General features: G+C 39.0%; 1 protein-coding gene across 2 annotated transcripts in view; it reads right to left on the bottom strand.

Annotated features, from left to right (window-relative positions):
* RELN (reelin) overlaps nt 1-21,923 on the bottom strand; it is a 298,010-nt gene that overhangs the window by 198,524 nt on the left and 77,563 nt on the right. For both annotated transcript variants that reach the window (XM_055807624.1, XM_055807623.1), the window contains exon 3: nt 13,621-13,756. In XM_055807624.1, coding sequence (XP_055663599.1) covers nt 13,621-13,756 — 136 coding nt within the window. The remainder of the gene's footprint in view (nt 1-13,620; nt 13,757-21,923) is intronic.

Genomic DNA, 21,923 nt, shown 5'->3' with positions numbered 1-21,923 from the left:
TCAGAAAAAAATCAGCAAAGAAAAGCCCAGCAGATAGACAAGGGATCCGAGTTTTTATCCTTAATTCTTCCATGAGGCTGGAGTCCACATGTGTCTGCGGACTGCAGGATGTCATGCCATGTCATGTCATATGCAGCAAGAAGGTGAGCTCCAGCTCCTTCTACCCAGGATGGCCCCATGAAAAACCACCTTCGGTATTTCAGCTTTCTTCATCTACTACCTAAAGGTTACGTGATGTGAGTTAAGGAGCATACCCACAGCCCAGCCAGAACAGGTGCTATCACCTCCAAACCCAAATTCGATCCTGCAGATGCCGATCAGGTATCTCTGAGCCACAGCCACCAGCACATCGTGCTGTGACCAGGTTAACAAGCTTAGGCGATGGGACAGCGCAGACCAAGCCGAGGGTGGGTATTCCCCAGGCACCTGAAATGGTGTTGGAGACCATGAAGAAGAGACACATATGACCCCAACGTGATGTTCTCAGTTCCCCCGGAGAGAAGCTCCTCCTGGGGCTGGAAGCTGCATGGCTGGCTAAATTCTGCCATTTTGCTAAGCTGTGAAATCTCTGTACTACCTTCATTAAGGCAGGGAAGTACCGACTATGTAACATCCTTCTCACACTTGGTTTTGCTTCAGTAAAGACAGTTACTATAAAATTAGGAAACTGAAAAAACCCTAATGGTAGCTGATGTTATTTACAGAGGATGAGCATTGCTTTCACTCTACTGTTTCAAGAGAATAAACCTTTCTAATAATTGTACAGGATCAAAGAGACAGTACTCCCAAATGTTATCAGATATGGCCCTCTGATTTAAATGCACTTCAAATAGCTGTTGGGGTTTTGGTTTGGTTTTTTGTGTTGTTTTTTGGTTTTTGTTTTGTTTTTTAACTTCAGTATCTTCTGGAGATAATATTTCCCTTTTAATTTGGGCAATTTTACAAATTCTAGGGAAGTTTCCCAGTACCTCACATGCTGTCACAGCATCTTCAAGCCATCTTTACAGCTCTTCCATCATATTTTGTGTAAAGAAAAACTTTTAGTTCATCACTGCACCAGCTGCTAATGAAGATCTTTAGGCTTTCTTCTAATTGATAAAGAGAGAATGACAAATATTTTAAGTAGCCATTAAACTGTGCTAAATCAATGGTGATTTACACAGAATTTCTATAGGAGCTACAGCACATTCACTTTAATATCAAGTGAGTTAATTGTGATCAATGATACTATAGCAGAAGGCAAATGAATTCTTAACGACAAGAAACTTTGCATGTTACAAAAATAGAAGCTAAGAAGAAATCTCTACCGCATTTTTCACATTACATCATTAGTAACTACTATGTTGAAAAAACTAAAAAGGAAAACATGAGAATTTTAAAGACTTTTATAGATCAATCTATTTTAGAAAACATAATAGGATTAGGAAAATAGGATAAGTTTTTCAACATATTTTTTTTTCTCTACATTAATGGAGATTTATTTTAACAGGTGTCAGATTAATTAAAAAGTTATCACCACAGAATTCAGGGTTATTTTTTTAGCCACTGAATACAAGGCTGGAGACTTTATGGGTGTCCTTGTCTCACTTTTACAACCTCTTTTGTTTGACTTGTAGGTTTTTATGTGTATCATAACACCTCTCATCCAGCAGTAAGAAATTCTCTAGGGAGCACTTGCAGAAAATAGGACATTGAGTCCATAATTAAAGTAATCTCTTCCCAGGCAGATGCTTCAGTTGGCTCTGTTATCACATATTACAAAAGGCATCTTGAGGCCTATAAAATGTGTAGCAAATGGCTTTGGAGATGAGAAACAGCAATTTTTCATCTAATTTTGATCCATAGACATGTAAGTACTGTATTGCCACTTTTTGGTATGGAGCCAAATAACTATTGTGGTTGTTGAAATAAGCTTGGCAGTAACCAAAATTAAAGAGTACTCCAGCTTTTATCGTCAGTCAGGAAAGCCTTTTTCTAACCATCTTTGCACTTAGCAAATAAGCATGCCATCTCAAATATGCGAGTTAATGCCTACATCTGGATTTAGAAGAAAGGCTTTATTGCAGCTTAACTCACCATATATATTCTCTCTATTTGCTTGTTAAAACCATCGTTCAAATTATGTCCCTAACATCTTCACTGCTTTGCAAAACAGTCGGTGATACTGATTGGAAGTGCACTACTGTTTAGCTTTTGTATTTTGTTTTAGGACATTGCTCTTTGAATGTGTAAATAGGTTCTGCAAAGTAATTTGTTCATATCAGTTATAATCCTTTGCATAAACACTAATGCTGACAGGAGCTGGGTGAGCTTACGGAACATGTGTTTGGTTCCTGACTGCAGCTGATGTGTTGTATGTGGGCAAAATCTGGCCTCAAGCTGGCAAAGTACTGAAAAAAAGGCAAAGAGATTGACTTTCTTCCATTATCAATTTCTTCAAGGTTGCTATTTTAAACTCTTCCCTACTTGTGTGGGAAATCACAGAGATTGCTGGAGAGCTGTTTACACTTTAAGACTTCAAAAATGCATTTTCCATGGCAAACGTCTCAAGTAAATGTACATTACTACTAGGGCTAAACAGCTTATGTTGAGCTAAGAGGGATATTTAGAAGGCTGTAAAAGAAAATGGCATATTTGTTAAATTTCTAGTAAGAACTAAAAGATCCAAGCCACTTGAGAGCAATAAGGAAAACAATGCCATGTAAGGAAAACCCGATTTTGTAATGTTACAGTGGTACTGCATCTATGAAATATGTTGTGAGAATAGCCATTAATCAGCAACAAGAGCCAGAAAATGGCAGGAAAAATCCTTCAATAATTTGCACTTAAAATAAAATTTATTATTATTTGAGTTAGTGTAAGATCTCCAAGCCTTCCTTTAGGTGGTAACTCTTCTGTATCACAGAACGGAACAGAACTCTCACTGACAGCTGCTACGATGATGACCTTGTCATTATGATGCCTTTAGGGCAACCACCGTTAAAACATCACTATGCCATCATTATCAGAGCAGGTGCCATCCTGATACCTGTCTGAGACTTCTGCTCCCATGACTGAGCCGCTGCCCACCAGGAACTGCTGAGCAGCCAATACACAAAAGTTGGCTAGACCAAAATGTCCTGCTGATGTGTTGTCTCTGCCCCACACAGCTCACAGACCCACCAATATGTCACGGCCACAGCCTAAGTAATCACACTTGGCAAGATGCAAGTAATGTAACACTTCGGTACAGCTACCCTGGCCTTCTAACAGGGCTGTTAAGGCAGATGTGATGACTCGGGAAATGGATACACTGTTTATTAATTCTGAAAGTTAATGCTGTACATCTCTTTTTCAGATTACCTTTTTTTTTACTTCCACACTCCACAGAGGTTTCCAATACACTGCTGTACCAGCTAGCACTAGGTACCTGTTAAAATCTGGTGGCTCTCTCGTCACACAGATGGACCCGCTGTGGGCTACTGCCTGAAAGGGCCACAGTGCCATGGCAGAGGGGGGACGGCACTCACCCTGGGGTAGTTGTGTGCATCGGATGATGCTGATGATGGTGCTGCTTATCAAGGGTATTTTCAAAAAGGGTGTATTCCAGGCAGTAAGAGAAAAGGAGACAAGAAGACATGCCTCGCTGGATTCAGCAACGAGTCTCCCATTCAGGAGTCATTCAGGAATTAACTTCCTTTTTTCCAGAGAACAAACAGTGAAAGACAGTGGAGAAGAAAGGAGAGAGCTAATAAAAGATTCTGGTTTAAACCTGCCTAATGACCAGACTAGAAGAAAAACAAAGCAAAAGAATTATTGTTAATGATTCTATTTACCTCTATGTATTTTCTCTTTTACCTACCAAATAACAACTGTGTTAGAAACCTCTGCAAGCTTTGGAGCTATCTTGACCACAGGGGTCTTTGGCTATGAAAGACAGAGTTCATAAAGATATATAGACCACAATATGATCACATACAGGCCAGTGCATATCAGCAATGTTTGTATTCTGAATGACATCAAAAGAATTAACATCATTTGTGAATACTGTAAAAAAATCAGATACTGTAAAAAGAGACAGATACTATCAAATATATTCCTAACAATTCTATTCTGATGACATTTGTATAATGTATATACTGAGGTTATAGAAGGATTAGAATATTTTATTATATATTCTGAAATGTTCTATATGCAACATTATAGTATTTTATGATTTATAAACAGATCAAATCATATTTTATTCTATAACCACAAATAAGTATTATCTAAATATTAATAACAGATTTGAGTTTCTCAAACTGAGAAGGGAGGGATACACCCAATTGTTAACTGCAGTTTAAACAATTATTACAAGAGGTGTTTCAGAGTTCACTCTGTCAGCTAGTTTGAGGTCACGGTCATTCTGAATACTCAAATCCAAATTTTCCTAAAAGCAGGCAGAAAAAGCTGATCTAATTTTTTTATAGCTTCAAGTATAAGGTTTCTTTTGTGGTTTTTAGACTTTAGCTAGAACTAGATGTGAGGAAACCATCATAGTATAGAAAAAGGGAGGTTGTGGCGTTTTTTGTATTACTGGATTTTCACATTCATCATATCTAAATTTTCACATTTTATACACATATATGAAGTCTCGTGGAATGTTAATCCATGCCTACAAAATACTTTTTCGATCACTCTATTAAAGTTCATCCAAACAACCAAGGTCAGAAAAATATGTTAACTTGTGTGAACTGAGAATATGGACAGAGCATCCTTATATGTCCTTGGCTGGATACACAGAGACAAATTTCAAACAAGTAATTTGAAGGCATGAATTTTAAAAAATACAAAAAGTGTTGCCTGTGCCTTTGATGACAGCACAGACACGTATGATTGCTCTGCTGGACCAAGGCCAGTGCTTAGTATCCTGCAGTATAGAGCTCTTCATGAAGTTATTTAGTAATAATCCCTTGCAAGAAGTCAAGTACTTTACAAAGTATACAGACAATACACTTATCTCAAACTCAGTCACGCACTGGACACTTGTTGTATTATCCACTTGAGAGATGTCATTGAAATGATCAGACTCTCTGTCAGCCAGGGGGACATTCCAGAGCTATAAAGGGCTTCCATGCAGCCACAGTGTCCAGTTGTTTGGGCTTGTCCGCAGCACTGAAATTTAGCTTAAAACATCTCTTATAATTATCCTCTGCCTTTGCCTGTACTTGTGTTTTTACACACTATACGTTTACTGCTACATCATGGTTCCATGGATCTTTATTGCTCACTCTTTATGTAACCAACATTTCCAAAAGAATTTGCAAAAACTGTTGCATGTCTATTTATTTCATTAAGCATATTTCTTCTAGGATGTCATTTTGAACAGTTTGTTACCAATCAGTTATTAGCAGTCATAAGATATTTCATTCAACTCCTCTATTACACAGGAAAATCTCTAGGTGGAAGCGAACTGTCGGAGTGTGCGTAATACATTTATAGTCTAGTCATGTTTTCAAAATTAAGCCATCTTGAGAAAGGGGAAGACAAAGCACTGCTTTGAACGAAACAAAGATTTATGTTGTTGATGAACTAGAATATCTCTGAAAAATAACCCTGAGGTTAAATTTCAGAGAGAGAAAAGCAAAGTTCAGGAGAGAATTTTAAACACAACTACTGATAATTGAACTATGTATTGTGAATTGATGGTCTCATGCACAAAAATAATGGGTACGTTGCTCGGAAAGGGAAGAAAGTAAAATCTAAACTTTGCTTCTAGAATTGCCAAATGAACATTTGTAAGAAGGCAACAATTCTCACCATGATTGTTTTATTATTTAAATAATACCAGTAAAAAATTACTGAATTTCATTTTATTTCATGCAGGAGGTGCCAGAATCCTATATGGAACCACGCCAAAATCGTAACAGAGTAGCCAAAGGCTATATTGAGCTGCCTTCTGCTATCAGACATTACAAGTACGTGGAATACTAAATTTGTATCATATGAAGAACAGAAACCATCCTAATACTGTATCTTCTTGCAGTTTCTATTCTGGCATTACACAATGTTGATGAAAGTAGCATTTTACGCTTTTTGGTCATCTTTTGAATTACATTCTACTAACTTATCAATAGAATTTTCATGTGCTTTTATTTTTAATAAAGGTTCACATCGCCATTCTTTCAGGCTCTGTTGGTTCTGCTTTTCTTGCACCTACACAGCATGAGAAGCCTAAAATAGCAAATGACCATTTGTTTACAAACTTGGAGAAAACATTAAAAACTGAACATTCCTCTCATAAAAGTGGGGGTTTAGTAGGAGTATCAGGCATGGAAGAGAATATTAGACAACAGACTTTAGGAAAAAGGAAAAAAATTGCAGGATTTTATGAACTTTACAAAGTTGCCTTTTTTATTCATACCCTTTAGCAGATTTCAACTGTTGAGCAGCCTGCTCATTGGAAATTCTTGACACTGACAAAGCTACTGACTGATGAGGGTGGTGGGGATGAAAAATTCATCTTCATGATTTGGCACAAAGTGTTTATGTTTAGGCAGCTGAGTGAGTCTGGGTGGGATTCAGATCCACGTTTAAAAAAGCTTAAAAGAGGTACCTATATAAACGTCTACATTGGAGCTAGGTAGCTAGTGATCCATTTTGGTCAGTGGAGACCTAGGGCTTGATTCAGCTGCCTAAATACATCTAAAACAATTTGAAATGTCCTAAGGAAACTAGTATAGCTACAGAGATGTTCTAGACCTACAGGTACCTCTCTTTAAATGTGGAACTTAATGTCAGGCCCTAGACGTTTATGGAACCAGACTGCACTCCCATTAACTCTCAACGGAGTTAGACACACAGCTCACAGATAACTGCCTACCTGGAGATACCTGCACATACTACCTCCAGTTGAAAAAACTTTAAAATCCCTTTAAGGAGTGGAAAATGAGGTGCAACCAGCTTCCACCCTCCCTTATGGTTTTCTTGCTTTGCTCTGAACGCTTTTGAATACTTACCATCACGGTACACTTTGTGTTACCACCTTCCACGACTAAAATTCCTGAAAACACCCAGAATTCCTCATTAGCCATCTCTGTTTACTTTACCACCACACAAAATAGACAAAGCTCAGACAAAACTAATAGACAAGCTAAATCTAACTGTGCACAGTCAGCTGAGTCTGTGCTGCTTGGGTCATACTTAGAGAAGCCACAATGATTCCATGCACGGTGTTTGCATTTCACTGGAAAATTAACAAACACAGAAGATGGAGGTGGTATTCTGGGCACCACATCAAAACGGGATATGAGAGTGGAGCCAAGATCTGAATCAAATATTGGCTTGTGATTTTCAGAATGTTACACATAACATTGATTGACAGTACAACAATGCCTCTACCCAGGGAAGTGGAAAACCAAGCAAAGGAGTAATTTTTCTTCATAGTTCCACCAAGCTGGCACACCAACAAGGAACAATTACTGATGATTTATTTTTTTTCACCCTTACCTTGCAATAAAGAGTAGGAAGAGAACGGCAGCACTTAACTGAAGCAGGGTGCTGGTGCTCCACAGAACCCCAAAGCCAAGGCTGTCTCTACACTAAGGTTTCCATGTGCGTTAAGACACACTTTTCAACAGGCTGCAATGATTGTAGATCATAGCAACAGCTAGGATGCTATGCACAACAATATACTTAATTGTACAATTCTGTTTCATCATAGGAACATTAGAGATAAAAACTTACATGACCATATAATTAAGAGTTGAATGATTATATATAAATACAAGGGACTTAAGGAACCTTAGTTCTGATATTTGCTATTTCCTGTTTACTTTCCAGTTTTAATATTTGTGTGTATTATCATTGTGTATAGAGTAAACATAATTGTGTACTTAATCTTGAAGATAATCCTCTGTATTTCTTTCAAACAAATGAAAAAACCAGTAAACACTGTCTTAAATGACAGCTTAGTTAAGTGGTTTACCAGGGGAATGTGGTGCTTTCAGACAACATAGCCCTTTCCCATCCTGGCTAGAGGACTAATATAGCAAACCATGTAATCTTCTTGGATGTTTATTCAATACTTGCATAATTATTATCATAGGTTTTCTATAAATGCTTTAAATAGGTAACCAAGCCTCTCAATCACAGTCTTTATGTTCTGTAGTGTTTGTACAGCATGGTATTTCCAGTTCATACATTAACACCATTGCCAGTTCCTAGAAACAGGCTTAAATACAAGGGCATGAGAAGACCAGTTCTAGAACAGGGCATTCCAGATTTCCCAGAATGGAGTTGTATCGTTAGGTGATTATGGGAAATGGCATACTCTCAGTGAAAAACACATCTCCTTTCTTGAAAGTTCCTTCCAAGTTTCTTTTAATAGTTCTGCCTCAGCATTCAGTTAAAACTTTTTCCAGGAGCTGGGCTGAGAACCAGTTGCTCCTGCCTTAGAAGCAATGTGCCAGTGCCCTGCCTCAGCAACCACAGCTCTCTTACCTCTGTCTTCATCGGGGGACACCACCACAACTATTCCTGTTCCCTTTTAGCCATTTGTGCCATAAGCTGTATGAATTAGGCGTCAAATAATGTACAACTGGGCCTTTCAGTACTTTCAAAGACTTCTCAATGTACAGAATTTTAAGATCACTTGTGATGGGTCACATTTCTTGCATGGGTTATTAGGCACTGCCTACAGACTCAGGCAGACAGCATTACAGAAGTCCAGTCAACAATTGGTAGAGGTTATAGTGAATATATATATATATATAGACACAATCATAAGACACTTGTTCAATGACTAGCAAAAATGGCTATGTAAGAAAAATACTTATTTTCCAAAGTACTTTCTATAGCAACCTATTCTATTTAATACAGTAGCTGGAACTTCTAAAATAAACCATGCTGATGGTCAAAACACAATATGCTTTTGAAATTTAGGTCAGCTTTATCACTTTTACAAACTAGTAGGTTAAGCCATCTATAAAACAACAGGCTTAACAACCGAAGATGTAACCTGCTTAACAGCCACCATTATCCCTCCATGACAGGCTGAGCTTTAACTAGGTTAGCGTGAGCTTAGAGCAGAAATTACAAACAGTGAAACCTAGCAGAAGGATTAGGAAGATAATGTTTTACAAATTTGCACACCATCAGAGAAATTACGTGGTAGTGTAAAGGACGATCTACTATTTTTTGGTGGTAAAGAGCATTTACAGATCCTGGCAATTTCCTCAGAAGCCCCTGGTGCTCAACACCTGTTTAAAATGGTCCTAATTTACTTTGTTTTGTAATAAATGATGCATTTTATCCTTCAGTTCAGTAGCTCATTTGAAAGTATCTATGGTGAAAAAATACTAAAAGGTTACACTGAGGTGGACTACAGGGACACTAGCAGCTTCCTGTGTTTCTCTTAGAAGTGTGCTTTATAAAAATGTACTTCTAAATATTTATTTGCCATAATAATGTACTTGGGGGGGGGGGGGGGAATAGAGAATAAGCAACAATTTGCACATGATCAGTGGGGGGGGGGGGAAAAAAAAAGGCTATTACCTGATTTTGCATAGAAGCAGGTTGGCTCCTGCCACCTTGCCCCATAGAGCGTAAGGTTCTGCACCGTCCCTTGCCCTGGTGAAACCGGGGAGGAGGCTTGCTGAGTGAAGTGCGAGCCAAAGAAAGATATGTGGCTCCATCAGGTCAGGCAACATCTGGCAGTGGCTCAGCACTGTGTGCAATGGAAATAACTGGGCTACATCAAATTGTAGACATGAGGAATCTTTCAGCAGGGAAGGAAAGAAACAGAGTGCTGTGTTTGCTAGTTGCTGTACAAGGTGTGAATCCCAGCTTGCTGCATCCCTGCGTCTCCCACCCCCAAGAACAAGCCCATCTTCCTTGTAGGAGCTCCCTATGGCACTGAACCCCACACCTCTCCCCACAGCATTCCCAGTTCCCCTTATCCCAAAGGATGAAAGCTTTGCTAGCCCTTCTTTCCTGCAACAGCAGCAATACTTTGGGTGTCCATCACTGGCTGTTTTAGTAAACTAAATGTGGTCAGAAGCCATGCTTCTTAGCCATGCCTGGGAAACGCATGGGCTGGTAGCTGGAAACTGCCAAATTAATGCCAGGAAAATTTTGGCAGCTCATACACAATCATGTTGTAGCAGGCAGGACTGTTGCTAGGAATGTCCGAATTTACTGGTATAAATAATGCTCTACCTGGTTGCTGATTTTTATGAAACTTAGCACCTTGATATCTCAAACCCCTTTGTCACATTTGTTTTGTTATCAACGGGTATAAGAGCTAAAGGGGAAGACAGACTGACAGCATCACCACACAAATCCTGTTTCGTAGGCATTCAGTCTTTTTCAGGACTGAGCTCTAGAAGAAGCATGGATGAAGCGAAAGGGAATTTTACCCATGGCATCTGCAGGGTCATGACTTCCCTGTGTCATGTTCATGCTCCCAGTGGAAGACAGACCAGGTCAATAGTATGTGCAGTTAATAAAAGCTAGCCGTGCACTGGCCTGTTTAGAGATTTGCCTGGTGACCTTTGTGCAAATTGTCCAGGGAGAGGTATCAACGCTGCAAAAATGGCACAGCAAAGCTAGTGATAATTAATAATCTTATTATCCATCCCCAAAGAGGTCAAAGACCAATGAGTTAATGTGAATTCACAGACATATTGGCAACAAAGAGTGTAGGAAGCTTTTACCTATGTTGCACTGTTGTCAGTCTATAAATTCACATACCTTCTGTAAATATTTAAAATTTATATTAAATGAAACTTAAGTTAAATTAATTAAAATTAATTTATATTAAATTTGAACTAGACTGGTAGTTAGTCTCAAGTGTTAAAAAAATCTTGTTTACGTTAGTTGTTTACTATAGAGGAGCAAATGGAGATGAACAAGGTAGAGCCAAATCTCTGGAAATCCTGAAGTCAGAGAAGCGGGTAAGGCAGGCAGACTAACACCACACCAAAAAAATAGCTTTGTTTACTGTAACTTGTGATTTAGTAGGCAGGGGAAACAACAGCTGAAGCAAGAAAGTGTGGGCAGCTGAAGAAAAAATGAGGAGGACTGGAGGTAAAACATATCCCTCCTCTATTCATTTTCTTCAACTGATGATCACATTTACCCAGAAGTCCTGCAGCCAAATGTGATCCTGGAGTAAACACTGACTTCAGAGCAGCTGAGCCTTTCCACTCTTGTCTGAATTTGTCCTACAGGACATCAAACTGATCTAACTGCATTGGTTTGCTCATCCTCAAAGTCAAACAAGTATCACCCGTGGAGCATCCTTATACCATGGGGTGAGGCAGTCTGTAAAGCCACTGAGACTGACAGACACCTGGGTCAGGACGCTGGGAGCAGCTGTGCTGCTGGGCAGGATCAGACCTCTCAGCCCTGACGGTTTTATGGATAGCAAGGAAAGACAGTTTTGGTGTCTGCGCCAGGCTGCTGACACACATAGGTATACATCCATGCTGTAAATTGCATAGTCGAGAATAAATTCAGATTTCTGCTATGTATGCTCTGCACACTGCGGCATGGCTAAGGGCTTTGCTAAGATAGTACAAACACCACCATTTTTGAAGAGGTGCTAATGGTGAAGAGGTACATTATGGCTTATACACACTGTGAATTACAGGTTGGATTTCCAAAACTGTTTGATGCTGACCTAACTGTTTCCACTGAAGCCAGTGATGAACCTTCCATTGATTTAAAGACTCTAAGGTAAGGACCCATTGCCTTAGAGAACAGCCCTTTAATTTCACTTAAATGGGAATGAGCAATCACAGTAGTATTTTTATTTCTAGAGAGCTACTTGTCACCTCTTCTTCAACAATGCTGAACATGAACAAAAAAACTCAGTACAAAACTATGGGGGTGGGCAGGGTGGGGAATCAGTCACAGGAAAACAAAGAGCTGTTTATAAACTGACCTCAAAATGTGCAATGCAGGGTCACATCTCTCAGAAATAAACACATTCTCAGTCACTGTGCAAGCTAGGACCAACAGTTATTTCTTGAATACCAGGAAAAACAAAAATCTGAGAAAGAAAGGGAGTAAGCAAGAATATGCAGAGAAGATGCACATCTCATACCTCACTTTTCTCAGGCAGCTCAAAGAACAAAATTTAGCTGCTACAACTTGATCAACAAAGGAAACTAGTTTTAGAGAAGAATTAAAGGAAGTATAAAATTCACAGATTTTCCACAGAAAAAACATAGTTGACAGATTTCCTCAAGGAGGCTAACTTTTATAATACAGAATTTAAGTAAAACAGTGACAGTATTTCCTCCCATATTTCATCAAATTTTACTTTTGTCAAATAGTGAATGGGAATCTTAACTACTGTAAACAGCTACAGCTTCTCTGGTACACTGTAGAAATTACTAAGAAACAAATATATTCTCAGAAGTGAGTTACCACTCATCAAAACTAATATTTTTCCCAATTTACGTTTAGAAGTTCAGAAGAAAAAGAAAACTAGAAATAAAATTCTCTTGACATTGTCATTGCAGCTCATAAATAATGTACTGTAACAGCATAGGCAAAAAAAAAAAAAAAAGCATTATGTGGGAAAAGGGAACTATCAAAGATACAGATCAATCAGTCAACAGGTACCATGTTCACCATCAGCAACTTATGTTCTCAGAGAAGTCACTCACTCACTTTCTACTTTTCATAACATGTTAAACAGCTTATGTGGGGCACTTACCTGCAGCTTCCTGGTATAGGCAGAAAGGGAATAATAGTCAGAAGATTTGTTTTGACAAACAGGACAGCCACAGGAACACTGAAATGTTGCAACTGTTCACTTATCTAATTAGGAAGCAATCTGAGTTTTTTCTATGAACGAGTCAAACTTGAAATATTTCCTACTCCCAAATCCACTTCAGTTGTATTTTCTTAAATAAGATTTCTCTTAAATCTGATCCACCAAAATTCTGGGACAAACAGTTAGAAATTACTTTAATGTAAAATACAGCAAAAGATATTCTAATAATTCATGTCTGTGTGTTTTGTTGGAACTTTATATAGTACTAAATCATCAAATGACACCTTAGGTCTTTAAAACTAATTACCAAAAAGCGTGTAAAAATAACCTCTTGGTTTTCTCCAGGTTGTAAACTAGCTGGACTAAGCAGAAGTTAAAAGTCTTTGTTATTAGGAACAGTAAATACCTAAGTATGAATACTTTCAAATACTTGTATTTTATGTTGAAGCTTACAATCTGAATAATGCACCTGTGTGGAGTTCTAGCTCTCATTAAATGCAAGAGATTTAGGTCTGCAAAAAATTAGGTCAATGCAAATGTACTGTATACTTAAAGGATCGATGATATGATTAATAACTGAGAGGAATCAATTTCTATTGAAATGCTAGGCTTGATGCACTTGTACATCATTTCACTGCCAGCATGCTACATGACAAAAACTATGTCCTTCCTAGAAGCTTTGAAATATAAAGTCTAAATATGCACAGAAACCCTTCAGCCAGGAAGAACTCAATATTCTTACTTTTCACTAAAGTCTACAGTTTTCAGGACCGACTCCTTGATCCAGACTTAAGGTTCTAGTACAAGCAGGTTAGATCTCTTCATTATCTCCCAAGTAATTATCTTCTCATAGGCATTGTGATTCATATACCTACATGAAGTTGACGCAGCCTGTCCCCGCAGGTGGAGCAATCCAAACAAAACTGAGGTTTGTAGTCGGGAGATGGCTCACGTGTGATGCAACCACGCTGCACATAAACTGGTTTCCAAACTGGTGGTCAGACATTATTCCTACAAGAAAGACACAGGGGAGATAAACAGTAACACATGTTAATGGCTCATTGCAAGGTGCTAACAAACTGAGAAATACATCTGCCATGTGTTTCATCATGACAACACAGGGAAAAAAACAAGACTATGCCACTGAGTAATTAGAATTCGTGCCAATGAAAACATTGGAGCTGGCCTTTGCTTGAGCCAAGGCTAACTGTATTTACTACAAGGCTCCATGTATTTACTACTGTTATTCTTCATGAGACCAATACCAGAGGAATTATTTGCATTTTTAAAGGAAAATATGGATCACAGTTACCGTAAATCAGTATTATTCTATTACCTGATTTACACCCATTACAGATCTAAAAGAAAATATAAACCTGAAGGAAAAAAATGCTATCTTTTAATAATCAAAATGAAGCTGTTAAGAGAAAGGTGTTATCTTTTAGTAGACAGGCACATCTATTTGGAAAAAAGCAGATGAACTTTGGATTCACGAACTCTTCTGATCTGAAATAAAAGCAGCAACCTTCAGCAGGTTTACCAGTACACATTCCTTTGAAAAATTTTTTATCAGCCTCTAATACATGGATGAATGTAAATGTCATCTATTAATCACTCCCTCTGGAATTCGCTGCAGTTCATCGTTAGACAAAAGAACTGTATTTTTTAATAACAAAACAGTATCAGACAGCAACCTTCTCCCCCTCAGAGCCCTTCTGTAGTTTCCTACAAGTTAGTGCAAACTGGGTTGTTTGTTTAACACCCTTTGGCTTAAAGTATGTCAGTCTTACTTGAGTGGAGTACTATGCCTTTAATCCTAGTACATTAAACAGTAAATGTTGAAACTATTCTTTTGAATGCACTTATCAGAAGGAAATGCCTTGTTCCAAGTCACTTTAAATACTGAACCTTCAGTCCAGAAAATAGTGACATGGGCTGAAAGATGGCTAGTAGGATCAAAAGGAAAAAGCAAATGATAGCAGGTACCTCTGTGTTCAACCAGGTCACTGTTAGCTGTTGGGTGACTGTATCTCAGAAAGTTTATGGTGGCTGGTATTTCTTATATTTACTTGCTGCAATTCAAACAACAGAGAAATAAAACCCATCTCTGCTCCCGAGAATCCTCTACAACTGTTCTTGATGACAATTCTTCTGTCATGTGAACCCAGCAATCTCTCTTCACCCTTCACAGATCCGGAGGTGGAAGGAATTCCAGAGCGAGAAATTGCCACGAAGGAGGGGGACGAATCCTTCCTAATGCAAACAGTCTGCTCCACCTGGTGCCTCGGCAGGGACTGCCCAGCCAGCAGCATGTTGCACGGAGGACGACTGTCTCACAAGCAAACCGTTTAGCATTTTATAAATCAAAAATAACATCTGAAATCCCATTCAGGTACTCGTGAGGACTGTAGACTATAGCTCAGCTTTACATATGTCATTTATCCTAAGGGCTATCAAATTCTAAACCAGCTTCAATTTCTTGGGGAGGGGGGAGAAATGAAGCCATAGTGAGTTTAAGTAGTGTGTCCCAGGAATGACAGGAGACAGTGGGTGATGGCAGTGATGCCTGTATCTTTCACAAAGGACCAGAGTCTTCTCACTCAGGGTCTCTCTGTTAGTTCCCCACTGAAGCAATACACATGAAGTTTTCCATCATTCACACAGCTACACCTTTCAGCTCAAATCCTCAAGCAATGCTAAAGCCCGTTGGGGCACGATGGCCACAGGGAAGGCTCAGGCTCCCCTGGATGAACCTATTTTCTGTAGAGCAGTAGAAGGGAAACACAGGGAGATGTTATTTCACTAACTGTTGCTTATTGCAGGACACTAGATAGAGATGAGGTTTGGCCATCTCTTGCCTCACTGTTTTAAATCTTTGTTTGCCTGCCTTGGCTAACTGGGAGGGGTGGCATTAACATCCTCAAAGAAACCCACTTGACCGGTGGGACCCACTGTCCTGTCTTCAGCCTCACTAATGAAGTCTATCCAGTGGTGCCCTGCTGAGACAGGCATGTCAAAAAATATGCCCAGAGAGGTCCCTCACAGAGCAAGTGCTATCTAGGCAACTGCTTTGCTTTGCTGAGGGTGAAAGGTGGTAACTCTGTTTCCTTCCCAAAGTCCTGAGTCTAGTCCCTCTCTCTTTGAAGTTTGTGCTAAAGCCAGTGACTTCAGTGATGGCACTCTGGGACTGACACAGTGCACCAGATCTCATCTATCATCATTTCTGGCTGCACAATGGGAAACACAACTACAGACTTTATCAGGTTAATTGAAAACCAGATGCTGTCAGGGGAGAAAGAGGAACAGCCCTTCAATTTGAAGGAATCCCCCTTTCTCCAGAGCCAGCCAAATACAAGGGAGGACAAAGCCTGCCCTTACCCCACTCCCCAGCCAGGGGACAGGCACGCCAGCTTGGCCAGCTTGGGGAATGTGACCGCTTCCCTCCTTGGCAGCGACTTGTGAGTTAATGAATTCCCTAGGTTTCAGACAGTAGACTGCAAAAATGTGTCTAATACATCAAACACATACAACATCTGTGGAGAATTTCTTTTTCCTTTGATTTACAGTTTAAAAAAAGAACAACTTTACAGTGACTAGAATAAATTCTAACCAATGAAAAACAACAACTCATTCATGTTTTTGTGGAAAATAGTCAATGAATTGCACAGGGAATATTCAAATTTTATCATTGTGTCACCATTTTACCTTTATATTTTATTAATAATTTATTGTGATAGTTTTTACAATAAAAATTACACCTCATCTGCTGAACCTTTACTGGGTACATCGACTCCATTTTGGAGTTCAGCGGCTTCACAATATTTCACAGTAACTAAATAGTGAAACTTCCGTGAGCCACAGAGTGGTATCAAAAAAACCTTTTTCATGTTTAAACCCCAAAGTTTCCTACTGAAAAGGTGAACATAAAAATCACCAAAATGCCAGGAATGGAGTAATGCAATGGATACTAAGAACTTACTAAGTTAAGGATAAAGAATAATATTTCTCCTCCTTGCTTCCAGTCCTTTTGCAATCCCCTGCTATGGAAGACAGCTCCTCCCTTCTCCTCCATCCCCTCTCCAATTTGACAAGCTGCTTCCCAAACTCAACATTTGCCCCATAACAAATCGGAGGACAAATGTGAAACAGCATTCTGCTGCTACAAAAAAAGGAAATTAATATAGGACAAGCCTGATTATTTATCAGCTCTTGAAACAAAACTGTATCCCATATGTACCTCAGATGGCTTCAAAGACACTTGTTTAAGGCATTTGGCTCAGGTCAACATTGTTCTACAGGCATCCCCCCTCATGTCCTGTTGACCAATACAACTATATACATTCAAGTCTAGTGTTTAAAAAAGTAAAAATCTTAAGGTAAAATTTTAAGATCCACCTGTTTACAACTCTATAAATACTTTTACAAATAACCAAGTGTTTCCATGTGACTTACTGGACGCTGAAACGTTCAAAGGTTTGCAACAGCTACACATCCACAGCTCTAAAACAACCTACATGCAAAGATGCTGTTAGCATCACTTTGAACTCCTGCTCTCTGCTCCCTTTGTTTTTACAGCGTGCACTCATCATACTGACACGTTTCAGACAACTGAACCTTCTAGATTCTCCAGCCTCTAAAATTTCTGAGGCTTTAGAAGTCTCAGCATAATACTACAAATCCCAGACATGCTTTGTAACTGGCAACAGCACTGCTAGAAGAACTAGATGTGTTCAGTTCCTCTAAGATTTAACTCAGCAGCTGTTTTTATTGTGTAAACTTTTAAAAACGTGGTTAGCCCTATTCAATGCGCTATCTATAGTCAGTGAATCAACTTCTATGTAAAGAAGTAGATTTCAAGAGATAGATTAAATAAAAGACATCCAGGGATAGAGAAAAATTATTGAATGGAAAAATCTTAGGTGAAGTCAGATGACAAATGCATAGTTTCAAACTTTATATACGGAAAATTACTTTATTTAGAATCAGAATGACTAGTAGAAGTGTAGCAACTAAAGCAGGGGAATGTTTTGCCCCTTTTATAAGGCCAGAGGAAGGTGAGCAAGAGGTGAAGATGCTGTTTTAGGTGGTCCATAAATAGCCAAGCACAAATGCAGTTCCTGAACTTCTTATTACTTTCATCTTGTGTAGCTTCTCCAAAAGGGAGAGCTAGAGGATAGGAACTCTTCTCCCAGCTGGGCCCCCCAGAAGCCAAAAGATGGGGTTTTTTCTACTGGCAGAGCTTGGGAAGCATCTAGCGGTTCAGATACATGCACTAGATTTTCATCATTGTCTGCTTTCTAGGTCTAAGAAATGTGGATTTGTAATAGTCCTGACTTACATGTGGCAACTATGTAATGTTCCTTATTACAACACGATGTATCCTTCTTCTGCATCCTCATTAGAAAACAGTTTCCTAAACCAAAACTTTATGCAAGGAGTTCATCTGCACATCAAGGTCCTTGGTAAATCCTTCATCAAGGCTAAGTCTCAACAGACTTTCCAGCACTCAACCAGATGGTAAGTAGTCTACTGTTTCCTACTTATTATATTAATTGAGTATGATATTAAAGGAGAGAGTTAATGTTAAATGTTAAATACAGGTGTAAAACAAATGACTGCTTGTGTTGTTTTGTTTTGTTTTTTGCTGCCTCTAAACTGATTCTCTGCTACATACTTCCATTTTCAAAGTTATGCATGAGTGACAGCAAAATGCCAAACATAAAATATTGATGAAATACCAAGAAAATAAAGCTGTAAGTAACCAAATCCCTCTGGGATCTTTGGGAAAGTAATAATTCCTGATAGTAAATAATAAATTTCAGTCAGAAATAAACACCTTCAAATTAGATTTTTTGTTATGTAAAAATGAATTACCTAGTCCTAGGAACAGTCTTTTCCCTTAGAAAATAGAGCTGGGGACCTACATTCTCCACCCAGGCTCTAGCATCTCAAAGGGCAATCCATAAACCCACAAGATAAGCATGGTTCTGCCTGGTGCTACGAAGCAGGGAGTGATGCAAATGGGAATGTGCCAGAATACACCTCCCATGCTGAACCCCACGCTAAAGTGGCCAGACTATAGTCTGCAGCTTGCTTCTCCCATGCAGCACCAGGGACTTGTTCTGAGAAGGGATGCAGGACAATTCATTTTTTTCGCAACGGAGAGATGCTTGTAGCCATATTTTTTATAATAATCTATCATTTAAAGCAACCCCTTTGGCAGAAAGCTTATGCCCATAGTCTCTTCTTCCCAGAAGCACATCCTTTCTATGAAGTTGAAGATCAATTGTATCCAGAGGTCCCCTCATTCTCCTGTTGCATATAAGACCACACTACTCAGATGCAAGAGTGTTGGGATAAGTGACATAGCTTAGTGGCTACTGACAAGGAGCCTGGCTTTTTAGTAAAGTCCCTGTGGGACAGGTCTCCAGGACCACCACAGAACCAGGGTTCTTCTGCAAGTTAAGGGAAAGCCACACGCCTCTCTACATTGTTTGAGGAGCCACAGAGGCTGAGGCACAGTTGGGCACATAGCTGGCAAGATGCAAATTCACAGAAATCCAAGTGCAGGCCCTAAGGAAATCTTCAGGCTAAAATCTATTCACTGAACGTATATAGACACCAAGTGCATTTTACAGCTGCTGAAGCTGCAGCTCTCAGGCCACATTTTCAGAGCTAGCACCTCCCTTTGTCCTAGGTCACTTTGGATGTTTAAAGGCCTGTTTTGATCCTTACCTGTAAATACATGTGAAAATGAAATACGTGATTTCCCTGAATGATATAGTGAAATAATGGTTTATTTTTAGTTACTGGAAGAATACTTGAGCACCATCCTTAAGCTATTATGAACCCCTTACAGGTACTCTGAAATGTAAGTCCTAAAATCCTGTGGAGAACTTGTGGTAGGAAGAAAACAAGTTTCTTTCTGTTTGTGGTTTTTTTTGTTGTTGTTGTTGTTGGTTGGTTTTTTTTTTTAATAAAAAATCTAAACAAATATATGTTTAAGAAAAATATCAGTAGTCTCTGTTAAAAAGGACTGCTGGAGTAAATAAATATCTGGAGCTGGTAACTATAATTTCTAAAACGTGAACAGAACAGTACAATTATGCGCTCATACAGTTTCTACTCAAGCAAGCAGCCAGCTAAAGGCAACTGAATTAGACATGCAACTTCCTTTCAAAGTAAACAAAGCTGCAGAATCTGGCCTTAAGTGGACTGCACCCACCTAGCTAAAATATGCTCTTGTTGATTGATTTTTGGGGGATGATTTCATTCTGCTTCACAGGAAAAACACATCTCGTTTGATAGAATGTAACAGACTGCTAAAGCACTTGCTGGCCCTTGTGATCAATTAAGGGTCAGGATGGTTTGATAAATGATTAAACAGTATGAAGAAACAAAAGACCAGCAACCATCAGATACATTCTTCCACCCAGCAATATATTACCTTTATCTTTCTTGAAGTCATGTGTTTGTTTCACTATGATTATCACCACTTCATTATTAAATAACAAATCCTTTCAGCATGTGCAATGTTGGGCAAAATATCCTCCACAGGCTAAGAACAGTAGAAAAAAATGGGTAAGTTTATAACAACTTAAAGTCTGTCACTAAAATCCATAACTCCTTTTATGGTCAGGAGCCAACTTGAGCCTGAATATAGCAATCTGATTCCTGGGGGGGTACTGCTGTGCTGAAGTGACTCAGACTTGGGACAAGTATGGGGTTTATAACCTTTTGATACATATACAAAATTTACGTGTTTTTTTATATAGTTCTGAAAACAACAATTTATTGGAAGTTCACATTTGAATTACATTCACAATTTGTGATCTAGGTACGAAGCAGATTCAGTAAGGGCATTTAGGTGCTAACAAGAGCAGTGTTTTATGTTCACGTTTTTTGAATACTGAAGCAAGCACTTCACTAGAAACGCAGGTCTGCAAGAATGAACAGATTTATGAAAACTTTCTCTGAAAGAGAGAATATTTTTTTTTTGCTTAATCTCTCTTTTAATGTTCTACTTTTAAGGGATTGTTAATCAAAACTTTTGAGCAGCCTTTTGTTAGAACCCACTTAGGGGTATAATTTCATCTCAGGGATTTATGAGTGCTAGTCTCATTAAACCTAACAGGAGTTACACATATGGAAATTGTGGTGCACAGGGAGGAGAATATCTCCTTTAATTTGCATAATTCCCCAAGACACTGAATGAGCCCCTTGTGTAATTTGCAATATGGCAGCGTGAGTCAGGGGGCGGGGGTGGTGAGACCCTGCTCTGCAGCGTGTTGGTGGTTTTAGGGTAGCTGTTGTCAGGAAGAAGAGAGGACAATTTACAGCTAAAGTCTAAGTGCTCCATAGAGAGCAACACAGTACTAAGTGCTCCAAGGCAAGTAGATTTAGTAACAGTAAACAGGGACCGGCAGTAATATAAATAGAAAATGCTAATAAGCTACTGTGTTGCTGAAATATAGAAGAAAAAACAACTCTTTTCAAAGGCTTGAGCCAAAATCTATTTTAAATGTTTTCCTAACATCCCCAGCATGTTTTGTAGTAGCAACTTCTATATTTTTCTTTACAGAAACCTGTGAGGCTGATATGGAATGAAGGTATCAGCTTTACATAGGTCTATTTTAGCAACGTATTCCAGTTTACTTTCTTGCAGAAAAGCAGCTGTCCCTGGTTTGCATTCACTTACCTTTTGTGTCTGGTTTTTTCATTGTGACCATATTTGGCTGATGAGTATCCCATCCATAGGAGCAACTCTTGTACAACTTCCCTAAAGTATCAGGTTGTTCTGAATCTTTCCACTTCACAAACCTATATGTGTCCCAGGAGCCAAACAGACATACTGCTCGATAGGTTTTGTACCAGTGACAAATGTGACAAAGGACCACCTTGTTAACGCACCAGGCATCTGCTCCCACCAGACTCATTCTCAGGGCCAGCAGTAACTACATCTTTTTCCTTATAGCAGTGACAATTCACCAAGGCAGCACCAGAGCCCCTGGAATTGCCCTGAATTTGCTTTGGTAGAGGTGAAACTACAAACCAGAAGTCTTAACTGACAAAGCCATACTGACCTGCTCACTTAGAGCCATGAACCAACCAAACCTCCCTGCTTACCAGTGCAAGTAACATCAAATGAAACATTGCTGTGCCACAACTAGAAAACAAC

This window comes from Falco peregrinus, chromosome 6, assembly GCF_023634155.1.
Source record: "Falco peregrinus isolate bFalPer1 chromosome 6, bFalPer1.pri, whole genome shotgun sequence".
Classification (NCBI taxonomy): domain Eukaryota; kingdom Metazoa; phylum Chordata; class Aves; order Falconiformes; family Falconidae; genus Falco; species Falco peregrinus.
The sequence above is the reverse complement of the archived record's forward strand: the minus strand, read 5'-3'. Positions and strand labels throughout refer to the sequence as shown.